Raw genomic sequence first — 15,358 nt, forward strand, 5'->3', positions numbered from 1 at the left:
CAGAGTGCCTGGAATTATCTTCCTCCTGTACCGGAGCCCGGCCGAAGCCCCCAGACCAGGGGCACGGGAGGTGCCACGTGAGCATGAGGACCGGAAGCAGCTCTGGAACCAGATGATCCTATGGTCTTAGTGAGAAACCTGAACCCTTACCCCTCAAGACTGATAGTCAACTTCTCACCCATCTAGGCAAGTGGAGTCTAGAGCTGGAGTTTAATTTGATACAGACAGAAATTCACCTCGGGTTCCTGGAGCCCTCACACCTTTACATACATATGAAAGATAATATTATTGCTAATTCTCATCCTTTCAATTTCAGCTTAAACGCACCCCTCCTCTGGAAAGCCTTCCATGACGTCCAGACTAGGTCGGGTCCCCTTGTCTATGTTCTCAAGCCCCTTGTACATATCCTTCATAACAGTTACCAGAATTGAATAAAGAGCTGGGGTACTGTTTGTTTACTGTCCTCCCCTGCTTCTCTAATTCACTGACATAGCTCCAGCCCCTAAGCTGTAGTAAATACTCAATCACTGTTTGTTAGATATCTCCTAAGAGATTTAAGACGAAAGCAGGGCAGACCTCATACGAAACCATATAGAAACTTCTTTATAACCTCTTTCCTGATTCTGTTGTGATTTTACATACCTCCTCCCGAATCTGACCCAGCCTTGACCCTATTGTCCTCGTGTGATTATTAATAGTGCCTCCCTTTACTCTCAGAAGTACTTCAATTGCGATAAGTTTTTCACCCTACGTTTAAGGCATCTTTCTCATGGTATCAGCACATAATCGACCCAATAAAATATTTTGATCCACACGAGACAGTCAGTGTTAACATAACGACTGGATGTGATTTTAGCCAAGAGCAAGGGTACATGATGTTTCTGTCAGTCAAATATTGGCAAGCACATGGCGGGAAGGCAACACTCTACCGTCACCCGCCCTGGGACGACAGCGCTAAGCAGCTAGGCAGCCACCGCCAATCGATCAGATTGAAAACTTTGCCTTTCCTGAAGTTAGTCTGAGCCGTCAGCCCTCTCTAGAGTTTTTTGAGATATTAAGAGCATGGCCCGGAAATGCCTATTCCTATGTCTGTGGAGACCCTAAGGTGTGAGCCACCTAGTAAACTCCGTGAGGCTCTGACATCACACAGACATAGCCAGCTCTACTTCCTGCTTCCATCACTTCCTGGCTGGGTGACCGGGCAAGGCACCAAAGTTTTCTAAGCCTCAGTTTCCGCACCCGTGTGTGGAAGCTAAAAATGCCTACTATATTGAATTGTTAGGAGGATTAAATATAATTACCTAGATGAAGAAAACAGCATAGAGTAAGCTCTGAACACAAAGCTCTCTCCTTCAACGCTCTCCTCTCTTTCCTGATACTTGGAACTGAGGTTTGAATTTTCTTTTTCCTTTTCTTTTTTTTAGTTTATTCACTTGAGAGAGAGAGAGAGAGAGAGAGAGAGAGAGAGAGAGCACATGCTAGTGGGGTGTTGGGGGGCGATGCAGAGAAAGAAAGAGGGAGAAAGAGAATCCCAACCAGGCTCTTAGCGCAGAGCCCAATGCAGGCCTCGATCCCACAGCCATGAGATCATGACTTGAACTGAAATCAAAAATTGGATGTTTAACTGACTGAGCCACCCAGGTGCCCCTGAGGTTGGAATTTTAGTCACCAAAACATACGCTGGGGAGAAGTTTTTGGGCCAGGAATTTTCTCAGGAAACCTCAAACTTCACCTCTTTTGAGAATCATCGTTCCATCTACTCATAAGCCTGGCTTTAAACATAGACATTTGACTTGTGTACTTCATGTATCTTCTACCCCTGCTAGAGTGAGGTTGAACTGGAAGCACATACTTGTATTAAATATAATTGAACCGTGATGAAAGTAGATTTTCAAGTCTAGTTTACAGCCTCCACTTTCCCATCCCTTAGTACCCTTTAAGTGTAGGGATGACACTGTTTCCTTGTTTATACCTGTTGCGGTGGTATAATTTTAACAGAGTGGGGTAGGATGGGGGAACCTGATGACAACCTCCTTCTAGGTGCATTAAAGGCATTTTGTAAGGTGGGTGGGTTGGGGGGTGTCAGTCAGAGGGACAGAGAAGGAAGATTTTATAAAACTCTGGTTTAGTATTCTTTAAACTCCCTGGCAGGGGGTGTAGGAAGGGATGGCTAGTAGGGTTCCCAGGAGAAAATGATGGTGTGCTACCTTAGGGGGGAGCTGGGGCAAAGTATCTTGATCCCAAGTAGCCTTGAAAACATCAAAGCCACATGTACAAGAGACCATGTGGCCTTGCCCAGTGAGCTTATCAGAAGTTGTATGGACCCAAGTCGAGAGCGGCCTCCCAGAATATTCTGCCCTGCTCAGGACCTGGGGATATTTTCTGGGGAGAGATGGGAGGGTAGGCTGTGAACTCACTGATAATCGCTGAGATTGAATTTCCAACCATCTCAATATGACAAGATCTTAGAATAAGATTCAATTTTATTTTTAAAAACTAAAGGGAAGATTTCGTATACACCCTAGTTTATAGAAGAGACAAAGTGCCTACCATTAACAGAAGTGTTGTTTCCAATTGTTTTATATAAAGGTATGGTGTTAATGAAGAAACAAGTACAAAATTATAGTCTTAGCTTAAGTAAGGGAACACAGAAGGGATTGTAATAGTCATTTTACTATCAGAAAGACATTTTATTTTCCGAAGGATGCATCACCTTTGTTGCTAAGATTAGAGAACATAACCAGTTGCTGGCAGGGTCAGACTGTGAATTACATGGCATTGAAGTTGAACAGCTTTCTCCGTCCCTTTGGAGAACTTTTGTGAACACAGATGTATTTTCTCCCATATCTCCTGGAAAAAACAACGTGAAAGGCAGCCACCCTCTCGAGAGGCATTTCTGAATTTAAAGCCTATTGATTCTCTCTTAGCCCCATGTGTAGGTGAAGGCTCAGAGGGAGACGAGTTTTCCCTTCACAACTTGCATTTCCTGTGATCAGACCTCAGGACACGTCTAGCACTGACATCTGTGCTTCTGGGGGCCTTTAGAAACTCAAATGGGAAACCTTCCCTGAAGGGCCATGTCTCTAGTTAAAACATGTACCAACCGAATGTAACGGGCCCACTTTACAGAGATCAGTGGCTCCACGAGATGAAAGTGGTAGGTGAGATGGAAAAGGTGACCATGTGTCTCATTGGGTCGAGGCACAACGATATAGACAGAGTGGCGGCTCGCATTGAAGTTTCTGCGTGCAGCACACGAAACCTGGGGTTCGACTAAAGAGGGAATTTGCTTTGCAGATGAAATCTGTGCTGATGCCACCAACCCCCTTAGATGGAGACCCTGACACCAACGTGAAGAAAAAGAAATTCAACGCCACTATTTTACCTCGGGAAGTCAAAACAAGTGCATCCCATTCTGAACAGTTAACAAAGCATGAATGGGAACAGGTAGGTAATCAGAGTATTCACCAAAGTAGCAACGAGAATGCGGCATAGATGATGTTGTCTCTTATAATATGTACACAGGAAAGTGGCTGACCTTCATAAGCAGGTCATACTCTTCTCTGGGAATTCGCCACTATACTTTTAATAGTTTCATTGAGATGTAATTCACTCATTTAAAGTATATTAATTCAATGGTTTTGATGCAGTCACAGTGTTGTGTACCTGTCACCACAATTTAATTTTAGAACATTTTCATCCCCTGAAAAAGAAATCCCATACTAATCTACTTTTGGTCTTTATAGATTTATCTGTTCTGGACATGTTCTAGAAATAGATCGATACAACAGGTGATCTTTTGTGTCTGGCTTTTTTTTTTTTTTTTTTTTTTTTTTTTTACTCAGCCCAGTGTTTTGAAGTTCATCCATGTTGTAAGATGTATCGGTACTTTGTTGCTTTTTATTGCTAAGTAATATCCTAAATAATATTCTATTGCTAAATAATACTCTATAATAAACATTTTGTTTATTCATTCCTCAGTGGGTAGACATTTGAGTTGTTTCCACTTATTGGCTATTATGAGTAATGCTGCCAAAAACATTACAGACATGTTTTTGTGTGGACATACGTTTTCCTTTCTCTTTGGTATATACCTAGGAGTGGAATTGTATGGTCATAAAATAATTCTAAGTCGAACATTTTAAGAAACTTCAAACTTTTCCCAAGTGGCTACACCATTTTACATCTCCATCACCAATGTATGAAGGTTCCAGTTTCTTCATATCCTCACTTAACAAATTGTCTATCCTTTTTGATTGTGGCCATCCTAGTGGGTATGAGGTGGAATCTCATTGTGGCTTTGATTTGTTGTGGTTTTTTGGCAGTTTTCTAATGATTAATGATGTTGAGCATCTTTTCATGTGCTAATTGGCCACCTTTATGTCTTCTTTAGAGAAATATCTATTCAGATCCTTTGCTCATTTAAAAAATTGAGTTGTTTAGGGGCGCCTGGGTGGCTCAGTCAGTTGAGCGTCCGACTTCAGTTCAGGTCATGACCTCGCGGTTCGTGGGTTCAAGCCCCACGTTTGTTAAAAATAAATAAACATTTTTAAAAAATTAATTTTTTTAAATGTTAACTTATTTTTGAGAGACAGAGAGAGACAGAGTGTGAGCACGGGAGGAGCAGAGAGGGAGGGAGACACAGAATCCGAAGCAGGCTCCACGCTCTGAGCTGATTGTGCTATTGTTTTTAACAATGTCCCAGGGCTCACAAACAGATCCACAATCTGATCCCATGAAACTTGGTCTCTTTTTCAGAGGCAGGGTACGACAATCTTTGAGGCCCTAAGAGGGCTCTTCTCATCTACCCCTTTCCCTGATTCTGTCCTAGTATCATGGACCCATCAGCCTTCTTCTCTTCTACTTGCTTACCCCCAAGAAGCCCCTATTTCTTGACTCTGTACTCTTATACTTTGATTCCTAAAATGTAGACTAAAATGTGATTTCTGATGCAAAATATCCTCTAATAATGAGGAGAAGAGAGAGGTGGGAGGATAGAGAGGGGGTGGAAGAAGGGGTAGTACGAGAGAAATAGAATTCGTTAATGGCTTGTGCATCCAAAGTATTAAAAAAAAATCAAGTTAAGTACAAGAGGCAACCTATGGCAGGTAGGAAAGGATGCCTCCTTAGATTCTGAAATCCAAATTCCAGAGACCAAAGATTATTACAAGCACTTCTAGGATTGTGGTAAATAAAAAGGATGATGCCAAAGAGATTGGAGTTGCACAAAAGGAAAAGTGTGGCTTCTGGAAGCCTAGATGAGTTAGAATTATAGAGGGATGGAGCTTTAAGAAGTGTGTGTGGGGGGGTCATTATTCTGTAATTGAACCTCCCACCACCCCATCTCTATGAATGAGGCATCTTACAGACTCCATGTACATGACTGGAGTTGACACAGGGGAAAATGGACCAGAATCTCATTCTCGATATTTTAACAATTTCGGTTGTACCCTTAATTTTCTTCCTTCAGTTGCTGGTACAAAGTGGGTGTGCATACTTCAGTTAGCTAGAGTTGAAATTTCCAGATAAAACCAGATTTCGCACTTTATTTCTTAATATCTATGAGCTGTGTTTTGATAAAGGTCATAGGCTCTTTATTTGTGCCATACTCACAGAAGTGCATAATTCTTGGCAGAGTGCTATGGTTTGGGTTTTATGTTCACTGAGATGTGGGAGAGATACGTACTCATAGCTAAGTCCTTCTATAGAGACAAATGCGGCACTCTTCCTTTAAGACAGACTTGCAACAAGAAGACCAGAGAGGTTTAAAAAATAGTTGCAATTATTTATTTCCTGAGTGAGTCTTCATTCATTCATTCAACAAGAATTTACTGAACACCCGCTATGTATCAGGCACTGTCGTAGGCTTTTGGGAATGTCAGTGACCAAAGATGTATTACCTTGTGAAGCTTACATTCTAGGGAGAGGAGTTAAGTAGGTAAAGCAAGTAAATTATATAAGATGTTAAGTGAAAAGTTCTATGGAAAAAAAAGAAAACCAGAACAAGGTTAGGGGTATCCGGAGAACCGGAGGCGGGGGACAGAGTTGTAGTGGGAGTAGTCAGCTTCATTGTGCAGGCTCGCAAGAGTGAAATGGCTTGTCACTTGGCTAGTCACTGGGTGATAGAGCAGGATGTGATCTCAGGTCTGCCTTTAAGGCCCAAGCTCTTTTTCCGAAGGGAAAGATGGCTTCGGAATGATGGGGGCGGGTCTCAAGAAGGAGTCGAACTTCTCCGGTTTCTCATCCAGTGTGGCTAATGGGTACACAGGGAGTAGGCATCTTAAGTGATTTAGGTGCTGCCGGAGGGTTTGGGCTGAGCGCAGCCTTTAAAAGATGTTCACAAGCTGGAAGGAAGATACGTCACTAAGGGGAAAATGCAAAAGAATAGCGAATCTATAGCATTAGTGTGTTAGAAGAGAGGCATTTAGATATACCTTCCACAGCTATTAACTCTCCCCCAAAGCGTGCTTTTGGGAACTGGATAACTGAGAGCTGCAGACAAGCACAGGACATTTCTTGCTGGATTCATTTTGGATTTAGGAGGTTTGAAGTCCGAGGCACGAAGAGATTTTTATTGGCCGGATCATATACGAGCTGTCATTCAGTAAAGCTTTTCCAGTTTTCGGTTTGAACATTTTCAGGAAGGGATATTGCGAATAACTATTGTTTCATGTGCTTACCACTCACAAGGCCCTTGCATTTCAGAGGAGAGGATGTTGCTGGAAGGAAAGAGAGGGTCTCTTCTGAGGAAACTGCTTCACCCACAAAGGGTCCTTTTTCTGTCTGTGAGTTTTAGAATCAAGTCTATGTTACAGCCACAGTCTGGGTAAACCTAGTCAAGTGAATGGATTCTAGACCGAAAAAAGAAATGCCCACGCCTGGTAAGGGATGATTCTGAAGAACTTTAGTTCTATAAAGCTCATACCCCCTTTGACTTTGAGTCAAAGAAAAATGAATTCTTGATATGTCTTTCTCGTTTCATTGATGAACCAACTAAAGTTCAGCTAGGTTAAATGATTTGCCTCAGGTGACACAGGTGCCAGCCGAAGACCTAAGTCCTTGGCCAGTGTTTCTCCGAGTTCAACAGAGTCCGTTATGCATACGTTTAACTTCTGTGCATTTTAACTATATGTATATGGCAGAAAGGAGAAAAGTATATATAATTTTATTTTCACAAATGTTATTTATCACATTATATATTATTACATCTATAAAATGTTCACACATCCATATTATTGTGTAGGATTGTATATATAAAATCACGTATAGTGTGCTTTAAGGGTAATTTCAGAGGTTTCCCAGGGGTAATTTTAGCTATAAATGGCTTGTATCTCATGTAGGAATTTACCACTTAATCCCTTCCTCATACAAGCACAGTTCCTTGTGTTCCATTTTTCCCGCCTTCATTACACTAAAGGCCAAATCGGGACCCCCAAACAGGAATTCATGGTGTCAGAGCCAGATGGGACAATGCAAGTATTGGTTTTGACATAAACACCAGCCAGGGAAAGGGGCTCCAGTGTATTAATTTGGGAGGGCAGGATTGTGCCAGTGTTGGCATTCAGTGTTGGCATTCAGGGGGAGAGAGGAGAATCTTGGTCTGAATCTTCTTCAGGTGGTTTTAAGTCTCACTTCAATCAGTCGTCAAAAACTTGGCACAAACGTCTGGTTTGGCCTGACGGAGGGTTTCGACAAGTTCCGACCAGGTGCTCGTCATTCCAGAGTTCTCCTGCTGGTTCCGTTCTTCGCTCCAGCTCGCTGTCTTTCTCCTCACTGATTTATAGCCCCCCTTCAATACTAAACCTACGAATGGGTGTACAGTCAGGTTTACCAGGACAACCATTTCTGGTCCTCTCGTCAAGACTCACTTGGACCTGCTTGAATAACTGCAGAACTTAAGATGCATGGTTTCTTCATGCCCACAAAACATGGACTCGTAGAATCATAGTGTGTTAGAACTTGGAGATACTTTACAAGTCATCTGGCCCAACCTGCTGATTTTAGAGATCTAGAAACTGAGACCCAGAGAGTCTTCCCAAGGCTGCACAGCTTTAGTGACACAGCTATTTTTTTTTTTCTCACTGCTGCTTAAGCTCCTATAGGAGTTTAAATAAAGAAACATTATATGTAGATCAGAGCCATGAAAAATATTCTTAGAAACTTGGATCTTCAGTCTTGGGCGTCACGTAGCCTGCATTTACCTCTTTCAGCCCCAGAAGGAAATGTGATGCTAATAAAATACCTGTGGATTTAGGACACGTTGGGGAAACCAGTCGGTGGCTGAATTTATTGCTAAAACTGAGAGTGTTCTTATGGATGGGCCAAAAAGTGAAGGAGATGATTTAGGGAAGTATTCTTGGATGAACTCTTATCTGTATCTGTGGTGGGGAAGAAGGCTTCCTCATGCTATCTGCTCAACAGGACAAAAGCCAGGGCCAGAGCCACAGCTGGGAGACCCAATTATCTCTTTGAACGTATTAAGAATATCTAATGTGGGGGCACCTGGGTAGCTCAGTCGGTTAAGTGTCCGACTCCTGGTTTCGGCTCAGGTCGCCTTCTCATGGTTTGTGGATCTGAGCCCAGAGTCGGGCCCTGCACTGACAGCGCGGAGCCTGCTTGGGATTCTCTCTCTCCCCTCCTCTCTCAAAAATAAATAAACATTAAAAAAAAAAAAAAAAGACCATCTAGCGTGTGTTCGCTGTGAAGAGCTGCTTTCTCTTTGGAGTAGGACGACGAAGTTCTTTTAAGAGAACTTGCATCTCATGTAAGAATCGTGAATTGGTAGATTCGGCACTTGTGGAACAATCGTGATGAGATTTTTAAAGACAGACAGACAAGGGCAAGGGCCGATTCTCCATGGCTACTAAGTATTGCTGCGTTGGTTCTTGTTCTTGGTACATTGGTTGTTGGGGACGAGCAAGCAGAAAGGGATTGCGGTGGCTGTGGGCCTTGCAGTTGTCGTGGAAAAGATCTATGGAGGAGAGGAGTACGAAACAAGTTTGAAGGAGGAATGAGGAACAGTTAGACTTTGGGATAACTCGAGTTAATGTTTCTGGCAAAGAAGTCGAAGTCTAGAACGACAGAGTCTCACTTGTAAATAGCAGCCTAACCTGCTTTGTTGTTCAAAGGTCATCGATATTCTGTGGAGTGATCCCAGAGGCAAAAAAGGCTGTTACCCGAACACAAGTCGAGGAGGGGGCTGCTATTTTGGACCAGATATCACCTCCAAGGTTCTTAATAGATACCAGCTGAAGATGCTCATCAGGTCTCATGAATGTAAGCCCGAAGGGTATGAAATCTGCCACGATGGGAAGGTGAGCTAACACTGTTGGTGATGTCATCACAGACATCCTTGCCCCGAGCAGTCTTTCTTCCCAGGATGCGTCTGACCTTGAAGCCTCCGGGAAGGTGTCTTCCCCGGGACGAAAACAGAAGGCCACGCTTTGGTAGACGGAAGCAGGTTGCGTGAAGGGGCCTCGCCATGCCTCACCCTAAGAGATAGTGGCTCATTTCCCTCATCTTCCCTAATCCCAGAGATCGAAATCCTGACCCGTAGCTCTAAGGACCCTCACAGAAAGGCTTCGTTCTTGACTAACCGAAAGGCAACTTTCCAGTACAGTGGGGTTAAGAGTCTGCTTGTCCTCACCGAGCGCCTCAAAGGCCGCAGTGAATCTAGTTTGCTCCCTTTCGCCTTTTGTACCTTCCCTGTGCGGGGCAGAGCCACAGAGTCGCCTCCCTTCTCCTCACCGAGCGGGCCAGCCCCAGCAAGGCACTCGCCTGGTCCCAGTTCAGCTGCAGCCGCTGGAGCGGAGCGTGTTGTGCTCCTTCAGTGCGGGTGTGGTGAGGCTGGGAGAGGCGAGGGCTGATGAACTGGTTTCTTATCCCAAGTTGTCCCGGGATGTCCCTTTCCTAGTAGAGAACAGCCGTGAATCAAATGGAATACCAGCTTGTGTGGCATTCCTTTCTATTTCAAAACTTTTGCTTTGCTTACCTCTGTTAGTTCCTTTCGGGCTCCTACTAATGCCGTGGGATAGTTGAGGCAAGTATTATGTGAGGCTTCTTGGGCTAAGAAAACAGAAAACGGCCTGTCTGACGTAGCAGGCCGATTAGGGCAGAACCGGCTACAACAAGCACTACCCTGCCATCCTCCACCAGGGCCCCGGGGCCGTTCCCTCCCAACACGGTGGTCCTGGGCCCTTATTCTGGCCACTATTTTCCCTGCCCTTACATGCCTAGTTTTGTGGGGGCCCTAAACGCTCTAAATCAGGCAGCTTTAGGCAAAGGATAAAGACTCATACTAGACAAGTTTTATTTTGAACGCTCAAATACCACAGGGAAGGAAAACAAAGTCTTCCCCCGCTTGGAACATTAGAATTTCCAAAACCTAGCGATAAGGGGGATCGTCAGATATGGAACTGAAATCGTACACAGGATTGCAAGGCCAGGCACTGCGGGGACGAGTGGCTAGAAGTCCGTATTCCTGGGGACACCCGTTTGAGAGCCTTGTTGCCTCTCCAGTGGAAGCACAGAAAATCCTGTCAGACTTGGATCATTTGTATGCGTCCGGAACTTTGATGTTTGCCTTTTTAGGAATTGAGCTATTTCTGACTTTATTGAGAGACCTTTTGAGAACCACCTCCATGTGATCCTGGTCTTCTGTTTCTTTTATCAGGTCATTACTATATTTTCTGCTTCTAATTATTATGAAGAAGGCAGCAATCGAGGCGCTTACATCAAACTGTCTTCTGGTATGGCCCCTCGATTCTTCCAGTACCAAGTAACTAGGACAACGTGCTTGAGGCCTCTTTACCAAAGGTGTGTATGCCCTAAGGAGAACTCTGAGCGCTGGTGCTGGTGACCAAGTGGGACCAGTCCAGAGTGACTAAGAGCAGCCGTGGGAGTGAAGGCAACTACTTACTGGTTACTCGTGGGCATAAACAAAATAGAATTCGTTCCAGACACCCGGTGGTGAACGCATTCGTATTTGAAACCAAGAGAAGACCTTTCCAGCCCATATGTCTCTGTAAATGGGTAAAGCAATCAGTGTGCACGAACAGCCTCTAGCCGAATGTAAAGAAAAGACGGTCCCCACATCCACCCAGTCCCGCACCCTGCAGTCTTCTCTGTCCCCAAACAGCCCCGTGTGCTCTTGCCTCTTGGTCTCTTCTCTGCTCAGAGTGTGTATGACAGGAGTTGAGTGTCTCTCCATGTGATGGCATCCATAGTTTATCTTCCTTTTCTCCACTTAACATAACCTTTTAAGAAGCTGTCATCACAAAACGAGTATGTTTATTGTTGACGAGTGAGGCCAAAGATGTATACAGAGAATGCCAATCATCTCTCCCCCTCGTTCTTGATAATCCTTTTCTGCAGATGCAACTGAAATGGACAGCCTCTTCTTGCTCCCACAAAAACAGATCTTTATATTCATTGAATAAAAAAATGTTTTTGGAGCACCTACTATACGTCACACCCTGTTGTAGGCACAAGTGATACAGCAGTGAACAGAAGAAGCAAAAACCCTTTTCCTCATCAAATACGGATCCCAGGGGAAGGAGAAAGGCAGTCGGCAACATACATACTTTTTTTTTTTTTGACAAAGATAGAATCACACTGCACATTCTACAACTGAGTTTTTCTCTAAAGACGATATCATGATATCATGAACATCACTCCAAGTTGGTACACATAGACCTAACTCATTCTTTTTAGTAGATGTGCCATAATAATTACGGAGTGACCGAATCTTATTTAACTGATGGCCATCCAGATTGCTTCCAGGGTTTTGCAATTCCAGACAATGCTATAACACTCCTCTGTGTGTACATATACATGCATACATATGGCCATAAGTTTTAGTGGGCTTTTTTTTTACATAACATCTCAAAATGGGATATTTATGGATTTATATGTTTACAATTTTACTAGGTACTCCAAAAGAGTTGTAACAATTAACAATATGAAAACAACAAACCAATTTTTCCACATGCTCATTAGGCTTAGATATTGTTACACTTCTTAATTTTTGCCAAGCCGATGGATCAAAATGGTGAATCTCATTGTTTTAATTGGCAACTTTTTAGACAGCTGAGTTCACCCATCTTAGGTTTTTGGACATTGCATTTTTCTCTTCTTTGAATTTGCTATTTATATAGTTCCTGCATTTGATCTTGGGTTGCTTGTCACTTTCTGATCAATTTTTAGGAGTTCTTTGCATATGACAGATAGAGGATTTTTACGGTTACGTTGCATATATTTTGTTGGTGTCTTCATTTTGCTTTAGTTCTATGAAATCACATTTATATATATAATTTCATCATATCTTTTGGATTTTCATCTCTGTTAGAAAAATGTCTCTACACCAAGTTTTCATTATATTGTTATATTAGTAAGTTCATCTCAAGCTAATTTATTTTAACAGCTTTGTTGAGACATAATTCACATGTGATGAAGTTGACCAATTTAAAATACACAACTCACCGATAGTATTTTTAGAGTTGTACAACCACCACCATAATCTAGTTTTTAAACATTTTTGCCAGCCTAAAAAGACCACTTGTACCCATTAGCAGTCACTCCCCAGTCACCTCCCCCATCAACAACTCTAGGCAACCAGTAATCTGCTTTCTGTCTCTATGCATTTACCTATTCTGGACATTGCATGTAAATGGAATCACACAGTATGTGGTCTTTTGTGACTGGCTTCTTTTGCTCAACACAATGTTTTTGAGGTTCATTCATGCTGTAACATGCATGAGTATTTCATTCCTTTTTATGGCTGAATAATATTCCATTAGATGGATAGACCACATTTTCTTTATTAAAAATTTTTTTTTATGTTTTTAATTCTATTATAGTGAACATATAGTGTTACATTAGCTTCAGGTGTACAATATAGTGATTCAACAATTCCATACATCACACCCTGTGCTCATCACGACAAGTGCACGCCTTAATCCCTATCACCTGTTTCCCCCATGACTCCCCAACCCTCCTCCCCTCTGGTAACTATCAGTTTGTTCTCTATAGTAAACAGTCTGCTTTTTGGTTTGTCTCTCTTTTTTTTCTTTGCTGGTTTGTTTTGTTTCTTAAATTTCACATGTGAGTGAAATCATGTATCTGTCTTTCTCTGACTTCCTTATTTTGCTTAGCATTATACTCTCTAGCTCCATCCATGTCATTGAAAATGGCAAGATTTCATTTTTTATGGTTGAATAATATTCATATATATATATATACACATACATATATGTATGTATATATACATATATGTATGTATATATATGTATATATACATAATACCCCCCCCCACACACACACACCACATCTTCTTTATCCATTTATCAGTCAATGGACATTTGGGTTGCTTCCATATCTTGGCTATTGTAAATAATGCTGCTATAAACCTAGGATGTATCCCTTTGAATTAGTATTTTTTTATTCTTTGGGTAAATACCTAGTAGTGCAATTGCTGGGTCATAGGGTAGTTCTATTTTTTCACATTTTGAAGAAGCTGCATACTGTTCTCCAGAGTGGCTGCACCAGCTTGCATTCCCACCAATAGGGCAAGAGGGTTCCCCTTTCTCCACATCCTCACCAACACCTGTTGTCTCTTGTGTTATTAATTTTAGCCATTCTGACAGTTGTGAGGTGGTATCTCATTGTGGTTTTGATTTGCACTTCCCTGATGGTAAGTGATGATGATCATCTTTTCTTGTATCTGTTGGCCATCTGTGTGTCTTCTTTGGAAAAATGTCTGTTCATGTCTTCAGCCTATTTTTAAATTGGATTATTTGTTTCCTGGGTATTGCATTTTGTAAGTTCTTTATATAATTTGGATACTGACCCTTTATTGGATATGTCACTTGCAAATACCTTCTCCCATTCTGTAAGTTGCATTTTAGTTTTGTTGATTGTTTCCTTTGCTGTGCAGAAGCTTTTTATTTTGATGTAGTTCCAATAGTTTATTTTTGCTTTTGTGTCCCTTGCCTCAGGGGACCTGTCTAGAAAATAGTTACTGTGGCCGACGCTAGAGAGGTTATTGCCTGTGCCCTCTTCTAGGATTTATGGTTTCAGGTCTCACATTTAGGTCTTTAATCCATTTTGAATTTATTTTGTGTATGGCGTAAGAAAATGGTCCAGTGGCATTCTTCTGCATGTAGTTTGTCCAGTTTTCTCAACACCATATGTTGAAGAGACTGTCTTTTTTCCCATTGCATATTCTTTCCTGCTTTGTCAAAGATTAATTGACCATATAATTGCGGGTTTATTTCTGGGTTTTCTGTTCTGTTCTCTTGATCTGTGTGCCAGTGCCATACTGTTTTGATTACTACAGCTTTGTACTATAACTTGAAGTCTCGAATTGTGATGCCTCCAGCTTGGCTTTGCTTTTTCAAGGTTGCTTTAGCTGACAACTAATGTTGACTAAAAGTGGTGAGGGCAGATATCCTTGCTTTGTTCCTGATCTTAAGAGGGACACATTCAGTCTTTCACCCTAAGTATATCAGCTCTGTGTTTTATGTAGATGTCCCTCATCTGGTTGAGGAAGTTCTCTTCTATGCCTAATTTGTTGAGTGTTTTTATCATGAAAGAGTGTTGGAGTTTGTCAAATACTTTGTATCTATTGAGATGGTCATGTGGTTTTTGTTTTTTATTTTATTAATATAGTGTGTTACATTTATTCATTTCAGATGTCAAACAAACCTTGCATTCCTGGGATAAATCCCACTTGTTCATGGTATATCGTCCTTTTTCTATATTGCTGAATGCAGTTTGCTATTATTTTGTTAAGGATTTTCCATCTATATTCATTTTTTTAATTAAAAAAGTCTAAAAGTAATCTCTATGCCCAACATGGAGCTCAAACCCACAACCCAGAGATCAAGGGTCACATGCTCTACCGATTGAACCAGCCAGATGCCCCTCGATGTATATTCTTAAGAGATGTTGTAGTGATATGTAGTTTTCTTGCGATCTGTGCCTGGTTTTGGTATCAGGCTAACACTTGCTTCATATAAAAAGATGGGTAGTATTCCCACCTCTTCTATTTTTTTGGAAGGGTTTGCGAACGATTGGTATTAATTCTTCTTTAGATGTTTGGTAGAATTCACCAGTGAAGCCATCTGGCCCTGAGCTTTTCTTTGTGGGCAGATGTTTGATTACTTATTCAATGTTTTTTATTTGTTCCAGGTATGTTCAGTTTTTCTATTTCTTCTTAGTTTTGGTAGTTTGTATCCTTGTAGGAATTTGTCCATTTCATCTGGGTTATCTAACTTGTTGGTGTACAATTGTTTATAATATCCCTTTATAATCTGTTACTTCTGTGAGGTCAGTTGTGATGAGCCGTCTTTCATTCCTG

The 15,358-nt window shown here is 41.8% G+C and overlaps 1 protein-coding gene across 3 annotated transcripts in view; it reads left to right on the forward strand.

Annotated features, from left to right (window-relative positions):
• Window positions 1–15,358, forward strand: part of PPEF1 (protein phosphatase with EF-hand domain 1) — a 108,178-nt gene that overhangs the window by 76,164 nt on the left and 16,656 nt on the right. For all 3 annotated transcript variants that reach the window (XM_027054561.2, XM_053202127.1, XM_027054562.2), the window contains 3 exons: window positions 3,298–3,447; window positions 9,129–9,314; window positions 10,673–10,815. In XM_027054561.2, the coding sequence (XP_026910362.1) occupies window positions 3,298–3,447; window positions 9,129–9,314; window positions 10,673–10,815 (479 nt within the window). The remainder of the gene's footprint in view (window positions 1–3,297; window positions 3,448–9,128; window positions 9,315–10,672; window positions 10,816–15,358) is intronic.

This window comes from Acinonyx jubatus, chromosome X (genome assembly GCF_027475565.1).
Source record: "Acinonyx jubatus isolate Ajub_Pintada_27869175 chromosome X, VMU_Ajub_asm_v1.0, whole genome shotgun sequence".
Taxonomy (NCBI): Eukaryota; Metazoa; Chordata; class Mammalia; order Carnivora; family Felidae; genus Acinonyx; species Acinonyx jubatus.